At 42.9% G+C, this 16431-nt stretch overlaps 2 protein-coding genes across 2 annotated transcripts; both read right to left on the bottom strand.

Moving 5' to 3' along the window:
• Positions 1-107: 107 nt before the first annotated feature.
• LOC4327319 (protein indeterminate-domain 7) lies at positions 108-2823 on the bottom strand. Its single transcript, XM_015767005.3, has 3 exons — positions 2002-2823; positions 1529-1928; positions 108-1442 (listed from the first exon to the last, which is right to left on the bottom strand). Exons 1-3 carry the CDS (start codon positions 2162-2164, stop codon positions 542-544), a joined length of 1464 nt encoding a protein of 487 aa, XP_015622491.1. The 5' UTR covers positions 2165-2823; the 3' UTR covers positions 108-541.
• A 12888-nt stretch (positions 2824-15711) lies between these two features.
• On the bottom strand, positions 15712-16431 carry LOC4327316 (monothiol glutaredoxin-S2-like). The gene has a single exon (NM_001409070.1). It carries the CDS (start codon positions 16344-16346, stop codon positions 15969-15971), a length of 378 nt encoding a protein of 125 aa, NP_001395999.1. The 5' UTR covers positions 16347-16431; the 3' UTR covers positions 15712-15968.

The raw sequence follows: 16431 nt of genomic DNA, 5'->3' as shown, positions 1-16431 counted from the left end.
TAATTAAACACAGATTTTGAAAATTTTACTTCATCACACCACATTTATTTTCCAGATAAGTTATTAATTAAGTGCACCCCCAGCTCAAAATGCATGCAAATCCATTCTTCAGGAACTAGAAATTTAAGGGAATGATTAATGGTAACAACTGATTACAAATGGAGCTCTAATGGCAGTAGCTCTACACAGCTTTATGAGCTGAGAATGGCTAAAAATTTTATTATTACAGTAGGAAGATGAATTAACTATGATATATAGCTAGCATAAACAACAGTATATAATTTGAAAAGTTCCATATATATGAATTGAACAGCCCATACCCTCCCAAAAGAACATCGAATTATTAAACCTCAATTGGAACATCAAAAGAGAGAGAGCTGGGTAAATTCGACTCACTTACCCAGCTATGAAATAATCTTGACATGATCATCATCATCAGGCAGTTCTTGTCGAACGATCGATGAGTAGCCCACGAACAAAATTTGTTTGGATTTGCTTGCATGATTCATTCGCTATTCATCCATGGCGGCCGAGGTGGTTACTAGCTATGCCATGGCTTGTTGCTGTGGTGGTGGTGGTCGTACGGCGCCGCCGACGACGCCGACGTCGTCGACATGCAGGGATCGAAGCCGGCCATGCTCATTATGTTGCCGTGGGAGAAGGCTCGGAGACCCAAGAAGTCCCTGGTGAGGCCGTCGTTGCCGGCTCCGGCGACGCCATTGCCGGTGTCACGATCGGACCTGGCGCCCCTGCTGCTCTCGTCTGCTGCGATGAAGTGGGACGCTTCGAAGGCGAGCCCGTAGCCGCCGGCGCCGACGCAAGTGCTCGACACGTTGCTGGTAGGAGGAGGAGGGGGAGCATTGGTGGTGGCGGCGCTGCTGCTGCTGTTGTGCGTGCTCGCCGCCGCCGCCGCCGCCATGTGGGCGTGGCTCGACGGGCGGCTCAGCGTCGCGCCCATCTGCGCCGCCTTCTGCAGCAGCGCGGTGGCGGACATGTGCGCCGAGGAGGCGGCGGGGTGCGGCGGCGCGGATGACGTCGACGAGAACCCGAAGCTGAGGCCGGCCTGCTGCGCGCCGCCGCTCTCCGGCGTGGAGCTCCCGATGAACTCCTGGTCCAGCCTCGCCGACCCGTACATCGCCGCCGGATTCCCCGCGCCGGCCATCGCCTCCAGCTGCTGCTGCTGCTGCTGCGCCGTGAGCCACGACGGCGCGAACTGCTGCTGCTGCTGCTGCTGCTCCCTCTTGAGGCACAGCTCTTGCATCAGCCCATGCCCCCCCATCGCCATCGCCGCCTGGTGATCAAGCACATCCGCCACCTGCGAGAAGAGCATCCCGCCGCCATGCTGCTGCTGCCCCGCCACCGCCGCCGCCGCCGTGACCGCCCTCGCGCTCTCCTCCGCCAGCGCGTCGCAGAACGCCCTGTGCGTGATGAAGCTGTCCCGCCTGCACCCACACCGCAACCCGATCATCAGAACCTCCGACGACGGCCATGGCGGCGGCGGCGGCGGCGGCCACGAGAGACGACTGACCGGGAGAAGAGGGTGCCGCAATCGCAGCGGTACTCGCGGGTGCCGCAGACCTTGGAGTGGGCCTTCCAGTCGGAGTGGACGGCGTAGCGCTTGGAGCACTTGTCGCACTTCCACTTCTTCTCGCCATGCTTGCGGCTGAAGTGCTTCTTGATGCCGGTGAGGTCGCCGAGGGCGCGCGCCGGGTCGTGGTGGACGCAGCCGGCCTCCGGGCACACGTACACCTTCTTCCTCACCACCTCCTTGGGGTTCCGCTGCTTCAGCTTCCATGGCAGGTTGTGCCCTCGCCGGTGCAGCTGCAGGTTCTGGTCTCGCTGGAACCCTTTCCCGCAGATCTCGCACACGTACCTGTTCGTCGCCATCAGCGTCCTCGGCGACAGCGCGATCACCTCCGCCTCAGGATCTACCCATAATTAGTTAGTTAGTTCATCCTAAATTCGATTAACTCGATCGCGATCGAAGAATTCGGTGCTGACCTGGGTTGCCGGGGAGGCTGCGCTTCTTCTTGGCGGGAGGAGGAGCGGGGTGGGACGAGACGCTGGCCTGGTCGCCGGACGCCGACGTCAGGTTCGACATGTTCTCCTCGGCGGCGGCGAGCAGCTGCTGCTGCTGAATTTCGGCCAGATCCTTGAGCATCATCTGGACGAACTTCTCTTGAATTCTACCAGCTGCTGCTGATTATGATATCTGAACGTATGATCAATCGATCGGCGATGGATCAATATCAATCAGATCTCGCTGCGCCGGTGGCGATCGATCGCACTTGCACCCTGTAACTTACACCGATCGATCTCTGACGGCAAGGCCGGCCGGGACGACGACTAGCTCCACTGATGCTGCTGCTGCTGCTGCCACTAGCTATCTACTGGTGTGCACCTTGCAGTGTCACTACCGGCATAGACGGAATCATGGAGCTTGGCTATAATCTCAGCAAGAAACGAGGTGATGATCGAACGATCTCAAATTCTCAATTGGCTTCTCATCACCCGATCGATCGAGAGAAGAAGAGAAGGGGAGATCGAATATATTGGCTGGTTGAATCAACTATCAAGCTAGGGTTGATGAGAGAGAGGAGAGGAGAGGAGAGAGGAATGAGGAGCAAGTGTGTGTGCAAGTGCAACCCCTCCACCCATTGGATGACACCCACAATTCACACTGAACTATAGCTTTCTCTCTCTATCTCTATCACTATGTATTTCTTTCTTTCTCTTACTAGGGTAGTAGTAGCTTTCTCTCTCTAGCTAGCTAGCTAGCTAGCTCCGTGTCAGCAACACCCCACAAGGATCGCTGGGCATTCTGTCTTTTCCTTTGCCTCTCTCTCTCTCTCTCTCTCTCTTCAGACTGTGATGCACTGGACTCAAGAAATCCCCTGTACATGCCTGCCTGCCTGCTTACCTGCTGTTACTGTGCTCTAATCCCATTATATGCTCTTCCAATGGATGTTAATTACTGCCTCCAAAGCTAGCTGGGAGATTAGATTTTAGGGTCCTCTTTGGAGAGCTCCTGAAGCAGCACCTGATAAAACTTAATATCTCTAGGTATTAGATATCTCAAGTTACTAAAATTTTTACCTGTGAATACTTTCTTTAAGGATTGTAAAAATTCTTCTTCCGAATAGTGCCCAGATATACATGAGCTAAAGTGCAAAGACAAGTAGTGGACAGGTGGGACATGGGTCACAATTGACAAGTCTGAATTTTGCTTATGATCACCATTGCCCTGATTAATTGTGTAGGGCCCTGATTAATTAAAGCTAATGGTGTTCCTGTGCAAGGATTCATACTGAATAATTGAATCTTTTTTCTACATCTGAAACAAAGCATATAGGTAGTGAGTGTTAACTAACTTCGAAATGTTGGAACAGGGCGTGATAACACCAATACATGAGACATAAAGGTCGATCTGAGATCATCCACTTCTCTTTTTTTCCACATTGTTCTGAATTCTGATCGGTCACTGTGCATGCATGTGTATCTTTCAGCATATGCACATCTCTCCTCCAGCTTTGGGTTAGGTATCTTAATTACAACTGTTAAATTAGTGGAGATAAGTGAGCAGTCCATGAATGTTTGTTTGCTTCAGGCAGGGCAACAAAATTAGGGCACACACAAACAATCAGCTTTGGCGATCTTAAAAGTGGGGAAGGAAAGCTAGCAGCTAGCTAGTATGGCCTGATGAAAGGTTGGTATGATTTCCTGGAGAATGATGGGCTTCTTCATTCATTTATGCTGTTAAGGAAGGGAGAAAAGTGTGCTGAGTTAGTGGGTGAAGCAGGCTAAGCAAAAGGGTCAGCTTTTTGCATTTACACACACATCATTGGCCCATTGATTGAATTTCACAGCTAAGTAGTACAGAAGTAGTAGTAGATTGACATGCATGCATGCTTGAACCCTGATGCAAAATTTTATATATGTTCTCCTTCCATGAAAATTTTTAAAAGGTTGTGCCCAAGTAGCTTCCAACCATTCAATCTCCCCTCAAGTTGATTGGGGGCTTCACAAGTTATTTAATACTCCTTTAGAGCTTAAACATGATTTTTTTTTTCATGAATAAGAAAGATGGTGTGACATCCCAGCCCAGGGCTTAATAGGATTAATAGAATACTTATATCAATAAGTTGCAACTTTTTTCCGGAAGCCGATTTCCAAAGAACTCCGGGGTTAAGCGTGCTTGGCTTGGAGTAATTTGGGATGGGTGACCGACCGGAAAATTCTTCCCGGGTACACACGAGTGAGGACAAAGTGTGTAGAAAAGACATTGTGTTATTCCAGAGTAGGGTAGTCTACGACCTATATAAGCAGGCCCGGCCTGGGAGCAGTCTGGCACTGGATACATGGACGTGGCCAAGTTGCAACTTCTTTTCCGGAAGCCGATTTTCAAATAACTCTAGGGTTAAGAAAATGGTATCAGAGCCGACTCTCGTGGTTTCACGGGCGCGTGTATCGCAGTTGCGCAGGCATGGTGTGCATGGCTGGTGTGGACCCGGAGTGGTCACACAGCATGGCACATGTGCTGGCACTGGACAAGCGTGCTTGGCCTGGAGTAATTTGGGATGGGTGACCGACCGGGAAATTCTTCCCGGGTGCACACGAGTGAGGACAAAGTGTGCAGAAAAGACATGTGTTGGTCTATGAACCCCGCGCATTACGACCGGATATATAGATAATTAAGGATGGTTGATAAACATATAAAAAAATAGTTGTGCTAAAAACATTAGAGGAATTAAGATTTGCGAGGTGAGACAAGGCGAAAATGAGGTGAAGATCCATCTGAACCTAACCTCTAGTTTGGACCTTATTAGCCATTTGTATAGACGTAATAACTAATCTAACCGCGGATGTTTGAGGGACCAATTGATCCAATAAATAATAAAAATATATTGATGATGTGGCTCAGCGGGGATGAAATTCTATAGTAATTTTTATTTACTGGCTTGTAACTCTATGTTAGAAAGTAGAACGCTGCTATACGTACGATCGCAACGTCCGACTTTGTTACGACGTCAGCAGCACATGTCAGATTCTATTACCGAAGTGAGACATTTATCGTCCAAGTGATTGAGCCTTCCATTGTGGCCGTGGTCGTATACGGTAGCTAGACAATAAGGACATATGTATATCATTTTCCTAGAAAGTATTATGTTTGCTGGAATACACATCTTTTTTCCTGAGTAAATTGTGCTCGATGAAGACCGGCCAAACTGGAAAAGTAAAAACAAGCTGAAAAATTAAAGCCAATGTCAATGCAGATGCAGTTATGGTTGTCCTGGTGTGTGTCATGTGTGGCAGGGGCTTTGTACTGCTACTCAGATTAGGTCATCCAACGACAAGAGCACAACCACACTTTGTTGCAAAAGCCCCAAATTTAAAGCCTGATCTTGGGTCCCCTACCAAAGCAAAAATCTCATCTCTGGCCTGGCCTTCTGCATGCACCCCAATGCTTTCCTTTCATCTCTGCAGGGCCACACCACCATATGCCCATGCACATCCATCCATCGTCCGGCTTCACCTATGGTTTTTCAGATTCACTTCACACATCCCTAGTTTGTGCTACTCCTAGCTACAAATTGAAATTCCATATTGGCATCTCATTGTTCATTTCAGGCCCCAATATTGGGCCCTCCAGCCAGCCAGTACGTATGTCCTAGTCAACAATGACAGGACATTGGTAAGTTACCCAGCTCTGTCTGTTCTGAAGCACACAGAAATTTTACAGCATTTTTACACACAAGTCCAATGTCCATGAAAATTTAACCTCCGAAATTCCTATGTTCCAAAAGAGGCATGAATCCTGAAATCCGTGAAAAATCAAATGAATCAGTTCATTGATATAGGGATTGGGGGAAACTCATGTTTTAAAATAGGGCTTCAGTAAGATTTGTTATTCAAGGCGTTCGCAAAAACAAAAAATAGTGTTCGCAAGACTTGTTATGCAAGTACTTAAAACCTATATATATGAGAGGAGTAACTACCAATGTTTATTAAGAGGTGATGAGGCTTGAAGCCGAGCCAGCTAGCCCACCAACTTGTGCTATACAGTAAAACTCTAAGGCCTTCTTTGTTTAGGCTTATAAGACAGTTATGAATCGAAAAATCTAAGGCTAAAGCTAAACAAATAAGTAATTTTTTCGTTTGGCTTTTTTAAAGCCATAAGCTACTTTCGCTATTAAGACAAAAACTAAGTTGGAAAAACTTTTTTTTGACTTATGTGAGAGAGATATATGACTCTATCATTAAACTTAGGACTTTAAATCCATTAGCTTATAAGTAACTTAAAAGTCTAAACCAATAAATCTAGACCTAAAAAAAGCCCCCAAGTCTTTCTCTAGACTATAAGATTCAAATGGTGGAGCTGGTGCTGCTACGGATTTATGGAATTCTTTACCACTCCAGGCTAAAGAAAACCACACGAGGGTTTTAACTAGCTATGACCCACTGAGCCCACTAACCAGTACATTTGTTCTAGTGTGATGATAAGTCAACAACAATAGGACAGTGCTAAATTCACCGAGGCGCATTTTCAAGAATGGTAAATTTACAGTATTTTCACACCTATCAGCTCAATGCCCGTGAAAATCCTGCAAAATCCGTATGTTGCAAGAGAGACCTAAATCCTCTGGTATAACATATAAACTTGTGAAAAAAAAAACTTGTGGATTAGGAGGAAATCATCTTCCCAATAAGGCTTAATATATACTCCTTCCATCCTAAAATAAGTGCAGCCGGTGAACTACACGGCTGCACTTATTTTGGGACGGAGTGAGTAATTCAAGTACTTCACCTATATATGACACTCCACTCAAATGGTGGAGCAGGTGCTACTATGTACATATGGAATTATTTACCAAAATATGAGCTAACAAAATCACCTGAGGATTTGAACCAGCTACCTGCAGCTGCAAGTTGGTCCCTGCAGGCATAGATGGATGCAGGACATGTAGAAAGAAACAAAAGAAGATGTCAGCAAATGAACAGTTTATAGACCCGTGGGTTAGCATGTCCTTCACTCAAAAAAAGTGAACTTTTAAACTACGCATAGCTTGGTTATTCTTTCATCTTTGCTAATTAGTTTCCTTTGGAGACAAGCAAGGGATTTGATAGATAGATAGATGGGTCAAATATTGTTCCACGTCAGCTTCACTTTGCTTAATTTGATAAACTGCTCTTGATTTGTACTGGTGATCCAAAAAGCAAAACAGCTACTGCGCCAAAACATTGTACGGCCGATACATATTCTTATAGTCCATGAATATAATATGATTGATCCGTGAAATTGAATTGAGTTTTCTAAATTTTTGGCAAGTTGTTGATGGAGCCTTCTTGAGAGGTTGGTCTCGTGGGCTACTTTTTCCAATATGTTCCTTCGGTGTAGCCAGGTACAGTGGATGTAACAATTGATATCGACTTATGGTACAGTGATCATGGCCCCATTGTCTGGAATCCAATGTTGGTTTTTTTGTGTATTATGATGATAAAAATAAATTTCTTCCTTTTTTTTTTCAAAAAGATCCAATGGGTGGATGGCATGGCGCGCTATTTATACATTTTTTTTCATTTGTCCACAAAGAATTTGTTTTTAGATAATCAATGCATTGAAATTTGAGGGAATGGGGGACAAATGCATATTAGAGTTTGAAAATATAACGGACAAATACATTAAAGTTAAAACAAAGTTTAAGGGCATTCTAGTTTTTTTTTGGCTTTCTATTAGGTCCAATGATTGTTCCCCATTTCCAACTTACACCATCAACACCTTCGACACCATTGCATTGTTCATATGGTCTGGTGAGATGGTGCATAATGGTTAACTAGGACTGTGGCAACCTTAATGTTCAAGATTTTGTTTTTTTAAGGGGAAGGCGGGATTATTGCCTGATCAATTAACCCAAGGCCTGATAATTATTCTAAAAAAAATTCTCCTCTTTCGCTCACCAAAAGATATATACTACTACATTAATGTAGTGTATATTAGAAGACCAACGACATTTTTATCTTTGAAATGTTGAGCCATCAGCCACCATATGGTTCATGAAGGGTCCAATAATATAATTAGCATATATGTTGAAGTATTTATTACATTTCAGGTTGGTTCGTTGAAATGTGCTTATTGAACATTAATTTGTCTGTCCCTACTAATTATCTAATGTAGGAATATTTCCATATTTGTAAAGACATGATTCATTTTGCTGTCCTGTAGCAGATCGACGATATAATGGACCATGTCATACATATATGTCACGATGCGTTGGTCGTTGTTGCATTGGCAAGCTGTACATAAACCCATGTCGTTATCATTTCTCGTGTGTTGCGGTATCCTTGTCCAATAGTTCATGACATTATTATCCTCTCTTTTTTCTCAAAAGATCATTCGTGCCATTATTATCAGCTTGCTGCTCGATCATATGATCTGCCTTTGTTTACTGTAGGACTATGCACTTCACTACGACTTACATTGATCAATCAACTTCTCTAATTAAGAACAACAACTAATTAATTAACTCCATATTAGGATTAATCGGATATATGGTTAATTTTATCATTTGTTGGTATCAGTAGTTGGCTTGGTAATTTAAGCTTAGGCCAGCAGGCCATCGTCGGCACACAGATGAAAAAGGTTAAGGAATTAATTAATTGTTTATCATGCAGGGATTGGTGATCCGAATGGCAGCTAGCTCGATCGGCAGAAGCAAGCAAGCGAAAGACACCAAACAACTTAAACAATCGAATTGTTAATTGAAACCGAAAGAATGTCGGATGATGGTGTAGTGGTACATGCATGTTTGCATATGCTCCACGACAAAAGGAGGACATCGTCGGCACGAGACACAATTTAATCAGTTAATTGTTGCTCATCAGCCTTGGTCATCATATAACTTTGACGGCTATACTCCCTTCAGTTCAAATTTTAAACCAGATAAAAATATGTGACAAATTACATATCTAATGTTATTCAGTACCATGAAAAGTCCGAAATAAAAATAAAGGATGTGCTCAAGCCTCAAAGTCCAAGGCTAAGGCTATTAGGCTAAGTCAGATATATAGAACTAAAATAAAGTGCATACCTTTATTAAAAAAAATTCAAAGTGAATGCATACATGGTTAAACAAGAAAACACATAGCTATATAGTTTTCAATTACACAGAATTATCTAAAAGAATGCATGTTATCTTCTTGTCTTTTAGCTTGCATCACTCTTGGTTTTTTTATGCTTTCACAGTATGAGTAAGATACTATTTACAATGGTGTTGCACTCTTAGAATCGGTAGCCAGAGATCTTTTATTTCGTTTTGGATGAAATAATTCTTATAAAACTTTCATTATAGAATCTCTATCCAATATTTCAGCGGATTATCATTGCACAAGAAGTGGATTTGTCCCATAACCTTAATGATTCCTTTTTTTTAAAAAAAAAGAATAGAACTTAATGGTTGTGTGACTTTTGACGGAGGCCGAAGATGTGAACAGTTCCCATTAATAAAAACATATAAACATATAGTATTAACCAAAAGAAACGACATACCCCTAAGTCTCTGCAATTCAATCAAGAGGAATGAATACTTTGTGGGTTTTCAATAAGTATGTTCAGTAGCGAAGCTAGAGCAAAACAGAGGGTGGTGCACCACTATAGTAGCAATATATTACCATGTTCGAAAATGATATATGTATGACCTACCATGTTTTATCAAAGAACATTATGGTAAACAATACTAAAACCATTGATTTCAGTATCTACATTAACATGAACGAGTGATATAAGAACGAAAACTTAGCGGTAAATTATAAAACTACTTGCCAAAATGGGAATTCCCAATGACGATAGTTATCAGCGCAGTGTACTGAAGAAGTTAAAGATTAAAATCACAACCAATAGGTGGCCAAAACTGGAGAACTACTCGTCCAACATCAACATCTGAAGAAAAAAAAAGACAAAACAGCTTAATTTTTCGTTTGAAATTATCGAAAAAATGGAATGAAACTATGAAAGCAAATTGCAAAACTTTCTTTTGACGTCATCCCTTACCTGCTACGATTAATAGGCTGCGGCTGGCCACCGAGTGCATTCTGTTTCACCGTGAAGTAGTTAACAGTGCTGTTATGCAGGGCAAATTTGTCAACTAAACATGCTGCACCACAAGAAAATCCTCATGGTTGTGCGCTTCTCTGTTGGCCTTGTTACCTTTGCTCGGCCTGATGGTTTGCTTGGGGGTACACATTGTTGGGATGAGGGGGGTGCATATATGGTGGAGATGGGGTAATTATAGCTAAAACTTTTCTCTTACTCGGATGCCTAGGAACCCCCATAGCTGCATGTAGCTTCGCCCCTGAGTATGTTCATGTGCTCGAGTATCCTTCTCTGCTTGATTCTGAGATAATCTGATACGCGGTTAAACAACATTTGCAAGCTAACTACAGCTTTGGTGGAGCGATGATTTCTGCAATAAATTAACTTGCTCAAAAATCAAATCTACGATATTTTGAGAGAAGCTAGTCAAGAGGCCCAATTGATAAAGTAGGGAAAAGAAAAGAGGCCCAATTAAGTCTACACAAACACAGGCCCAAACCAGCTGAAGTACTGGACCATCCTACGAGGCCCACATCAACTACTGTTGGGTTCCATCTGAACTTGGGCCTATTTTTTTCTGGGCCAATCAATGACCTCGCTCACGACAAAAATTGCTCAAAGGCCGAGCAGGCGAGCACACAATCATCATGGTTAACCACTTAATTGTCAGGCTTTGGTAATTAGGAACTCCATTTTAATATATGACTCATTTAACTTTTAAATTTATTTGAATCGATTATTTGTCTTTTCTACAAATATACTAATGCAATATTGATGGCAGATCCAATGATGCTCTTTTCACTTTACTTAACTAAATAATTTAATATATTAATATAGTTGTCAAAGCACCGTACATAAAATAAAAAAAAAGGGTGAATAGCTAATATGGTCCCTGAAGTTTATCTTTGGACTCAGTTTAGTCCTTTAAGTTTCAAATCGTCCAAACAAGTCCTCTAAATTAATTATTTGGGTTAATATAATCCTTAGACCCACAAAAAGTGCCACGTGAGCATGCCAAGTCATCCTCACATGCAGCGGTATAAATGAAATAACCATTCTACCCTTATATACCACATAGAAAAGAAAGAAAAAAAAGATAAATGTTTTCACACGTGTATGATCATTTTAGAATTATCATTTACGATTGTCGCTGACCTGTTATTTTTTCTGTTTGTGTTTTTTCTTTCTTTTCTATATGGTATATAAGGGTAGAATGGTCATTTCATTCATACCGCTATATGCGAGGATGACTTGGCATGCTCATGTGGCACTTTTTTTGGGTCTAAGGACTATATTAACCCAAATGATTAATTTGGAGGACTTGTTTGGATGATTTGAAATCTCAAGGACTAAACTAAGTCTGAAGCGAAACTTGAGTGACCATATTAGCTATTCACCCTAAAAAAAAGTAATTAAGGAAATGTACATTCCAGACCGCCCCAGGGTTATTGAAGCTAGCACACAGCATTGGCGATCTCTGCACGCACGAAACGATGTCAGAATCAGATCTCATCACGCACAAGAACTCAACTGCTAAAATAATCACTCGCAGATTGCATTGATGATGCCACCACTATGAATTTATCTATGCATATATTCAAAAATGAATTTTATATATACATGTATGCGTACGTACTAGTTAATGACAGTCAGAGAGAATCTCACCGGTCACGTAGTATACATATATATGTCCATGCATATAGTACAATCGTATAAAATTGACTTTGCACGCAAACAATATAATGTCCTACCTCCATATTTTTATTTTAATGTATAACGTCGTTAACTTTTTATCCAACGTTTGACCATTCGTCTTATTTAAAAATTTTATGTAATTATCATTTATTTTATTATGACTTGATTCGTCATCAAATGTTTTTTAAGCATGACATAAATATTTTCATATTTGCACAAAAATTTTAAATAAAACAAATGATCAAACGTTGGTCGAAAAGTCAACGGCGTCAAACATTAATATACGGAGGGAGTATTCAAGTTAATTAAGCTAGCCGACAAACAAGTTTGCATATATAAGCTGACAAGGATGACACATGACCAATTAATTTAATTGAAAAGAAATTAGACCGATGCAAAAGTAAACAACCGTTGCATTTTCAATCGACAGAACCTGAGCACCGGGGGTGAGCGCTCTGAATTTGATCTGAAGGTGTGAAAAGGGTAAGAAAATTATTGTCCGTATCGATATTGTTTCCATAAAAGTAATAGAAAAAATAGGAAAAAAAAAGTACGAATTACCCTGCCGAACTATTGCGGTCGACCGGATTATACCCCTAAACTCAAAAACCGGATATTTTACACCCTTAATTATTGAAACCGGACAAATAACCCCCCTAAACACTATTTTGAGCGGTTTTGACTAGAAATCACACACGTGACGCCAACGTGGCAATCCAGTCAGCAAAACAAAACAAAATAACTCCCTGGGCCCACTTGTCAGATTTATCCCTCAACCCCCCTGCTCTCTCTTGCGCATGATCTTGGACTAGTAGCCAGCGACAGGCGGCGGAGGCGGACCTCGCCCGGTCGGCAGCAGGTGGCGGAGGCGGACTTCGTCCGGTCGGCAGCCGGCGGTGGAGGCGGACCTCATCCGGGCGGCGGTGGCGGACTTCGTCCAGGCGGCCGGCGGCGGAGACGAGCCTTGCTCAGTCGTTGGGTGGCGGAGACGGACCTTGTCCAGGCGGCGGGTAGCGGACCTCGTCCGTCTTGGTTGAAGTCGATCCTCTCTTTGTCGTGGTCGGAGAAGATGCGGTCGCCGGGGCGGCCTCGAGCCCATGACGAGCTCCACGGAGATGGAGGCGTGCCAGTGCTCTCCTCTCCTCTGCACTCCTCTCTCTCCTCTCCTCTGCTCTCTGCTCTCTCCCCTCCACGCGCGCCACGGAGCCGGCGCGGCCCCTTCTACGACTCCCGCAACCACCTCCCCACCGTTGGGAGCCGCGGCGGCGAGCCGATGCACGAGTGGTCCGTGAGGAGGCAGTCGTGCGAACAGGACCGTGTCGGCGCCTCGTCGACCTCTGCCCAGGGGCGAAGCTACATGCAGCTATGGGGGTTCCTAGGAATCCGGGTAAGAGAAAAGTTTTAGCTATGGTTACCCCGGAGCCGCCTGCCTGCGCGTGCACACGGGAGAGAGAGAGAGTGTGACCGGGGGGAGAGAGAGAGGGGTATTACAGGTGGGCCCAAGGGAGGCATTCTTTTTTTTATTTGCTGACTGGATTGCCACGTAGGCGCCACGTGTGCAAACTCAAGTCAATATTTTAGAGGTGCTTATATAAGGTGTGCATATTTTGTATTCATATGAGTGAGTGTACACATATTATAAGTGTCTATAAACTTTATAGACGTTTCTTTTAAAAAAAAGTATGCAAGAATACTCGAAGAAAATTGGACATGTTGTAACCATAGGAACATAATTCCTAAAGTATTGCATAAGTATCAATTAATCTTATAGGGTAAACAATACTAGTAATAATATTAATTTTGTCTAAAGTGTGACGATGATTACTTCAGTCTGATATCAACTTCAAAAAATAACCAAATCTAGTTTAACTGCCCAAGTATCGAGGCTAAAGCATCTCTTGCATATACATTGACACGGATCCTCTGTCATACTATATCTAAAGTAGCAGTGGCTAACAAGTAAACCCACATATCAGTGACAACTATTACATATGTCAAACTACATACAATCCTTACTGGTACATACCACGTTTGAAATTCTTGTCAAGCTGAATCATTTTTTGGTTAGCTAGCTAGGTATGGTAGCTTCAAAAAATTACTTCCTCCGTTTCACGATATAAGTCATTCTAGCATTTCCCACATTCATATTGATGTTAATTAATCTATATATGTATATATATATATATATATATATATATATATATATATATATATATATATATATATATATATATATATATATATATATATATATATATATATATATATATATATATATATATATATATATGTCTAGATTTATTAACATCAATATAAATGTGAAAAATGCTAGAATGACTTACATCGTGAAACGGAGAGAGTAATTCCTCAATTCAGCCACGTCGCATGAAAACTTCAAATTTTATAGGTATATATGTAATGAACGAATAATAATCAGCTTTACCTGACTGATTATTGAATATATTGATTGATTCGAAGCTTAAATAGCGTACACGGGTGAACAGTGTGGGATCGTGTGCTGCAGCTGCATGTCCCGATGGATGCATGCACGCATCGATCGGCACATGAAATTTCGTGCCTATTATTAGATCACCCACAATGATAAAGTAAGTTGCTCTCTATAAAACATGTACATCTCAGCAATAGACTAGATTAATAGTAAACCACCTCAATGGTATGTCTATATGGGTATCTATAGTTCTCTAATACATTGTCCCGTTTTTCTCTATAGACTGTCTTCAAGTTAGTAGATAGTTTTGCTCTCTCTTTATTTAATCTCTTCCAAGTAGTAAAATATGCTGACATGGATCTCTTGTAGAGAGCCTATAGATAACCATTGTGGGTGCCTTTATACTTTTATTTTTTTCCTTATTTTTTTCATAGCCGGGAATTAAGCAGCAGGGCACGTGCCACGCCACGCCATGATGCATGCATGCATCGAGCAAATTAAACAAAAATTAATATATGCATCAACTCGATCTCACTCTGCCTTGCAATGCCCTGCCTTGCAGTGTTAGCAACCCTAAACTGATCTTTACTCTACGTTTCTTCTTCCATTAATTTCTTCTCCCAAAAGCAACGTGAATACATACATCTTAATTAATTAATTAATTACAATTAACAACAAGAGGAGCGGAAAAGCAGCTTACTGACAACTAATCACATCAAATTAACAAGATCATCGCTTAATTACTTTTGCCAATTGGTTTGTATTGAACGTTGTTTTGATCATGAGAAAATTCATTGGCAGGGAAAGCAAGCGGCCATTAATTAGGGTTCTAAGTTTGGGGGGTGACGTATACTAATTCCATTAATTACCCACCCCCACCACAAGCACTTTAAATATGTTATCTTGCTGCCATAAAATAATCGCCTTCCAAAGTAGGGATTATACGCCAGTCATGTGTAGTAATTTAATTTACACCAAACCAAAAACACATCACATCAGGACAAAACAGAAGAGGAGAATACTTAATCGATTTTGCTATATCTCACTCGAAAGATTTTTTTCTTATCTCTCACTCGATTTTCTCACTCAAATTTACAGTGCATTTTCTTGTAAGTTACAGTGTAATTTATAAAACTTACACTGTAACTTTTGTAAGTTACACTGTAATTTTTGAATCTTCACATGTAAATTTTAAATTTTGTATTTGATTTGGTCTTTTTCTTGAGGATATGGTAATTTAATGTTCATTATGGTGTTTCTTAATTGCTTTTTGCTTTTTATTATATCTATCGAATTTTAATACAAAGATTAAAAATCTGTGTGATACGATTATAAAAATCTTTCGAAAGATGTATAGGTACTCCCATACTTAATTTAACCGAGAGATATGCATGCCATGCATGCATGGGTGTAACACTACCAGCCAGAAGCTGCTGTTAAAAAAAAGGTTGAAATAATAAAAACAGTAAAAAGATAAACATTGAACTAGTAGTACTGTTTAATAATCACATTTAGATCCAGGAATTTTCTCACAAACCCCTTTGATTTCCAGAAGAACACATGAGCCCAAACAAAATTTAGTATTATTTCGGCGTGGAATTTTTCACCCCACCCCCTCTAGATTTCTGAAATGGCGGAGATAACCCAGCTTATGTACATGGAAGGCATGGAGCTAAGCCATGGTAGAGAGGATAGGACGGAGGAAGACGACGATGGGACACGTGGCGGCCCCGCGGGCTAGGTGCAGAGGGCGCCGACCTCTCTGAGGCGCGGGACGAGGCGGCCGCTGAGGTGGAGGCCCATGAGGCCCTCGAGGCCGCCGACGGGGTCGCCGCCGACGAAGAGCGCGGGGAGCGCGGCGCCGCCGCCCAGCGCCGCCTCCTCCTCCTCCGCCGCGCCGCCCTCCAGCTCGATGACGGTGGCGTGCGCGCCGACGGCGGCGAGGAGGCGCCTCATGACGTGCGCCATGTAGCACCCCCGCCGCGCGAACACCACCACGGGGCTCTCCCGCACCAGCCGCCCCACCCTCTCGGCCGGCGCCTCCTCCTCCCCCGCCGGGTCTATCGTCAGGCTCCCCCGCCGCATCATCCCCGCCGCCGCCGCCACCGCCTGCATCTCCGGCCGGCCACCGCGCGCACCGTGAAATCAAAAAACACGAAAATAGCGGCGGCGGCGGCGGTGGCGCGCGCTGTCTCTCACC

Source organism: Oryza sativa, chromosome 1, assembly GCF_034140825.1.
Source record: "Oryza sativa Japonica Group chromosome 1, ASM3414082v1".
Lineage (NCBI taxonomy): Eukaryota > Viridiplantae > Streptophyta > Magnoliopsida > Poales > Poaceae > Oryza > Oryza sativa.
Note: the sequence above shows the minus strand (reverse complement) of the source record. Positions and strands in the feature narration are given on the sequence as shown.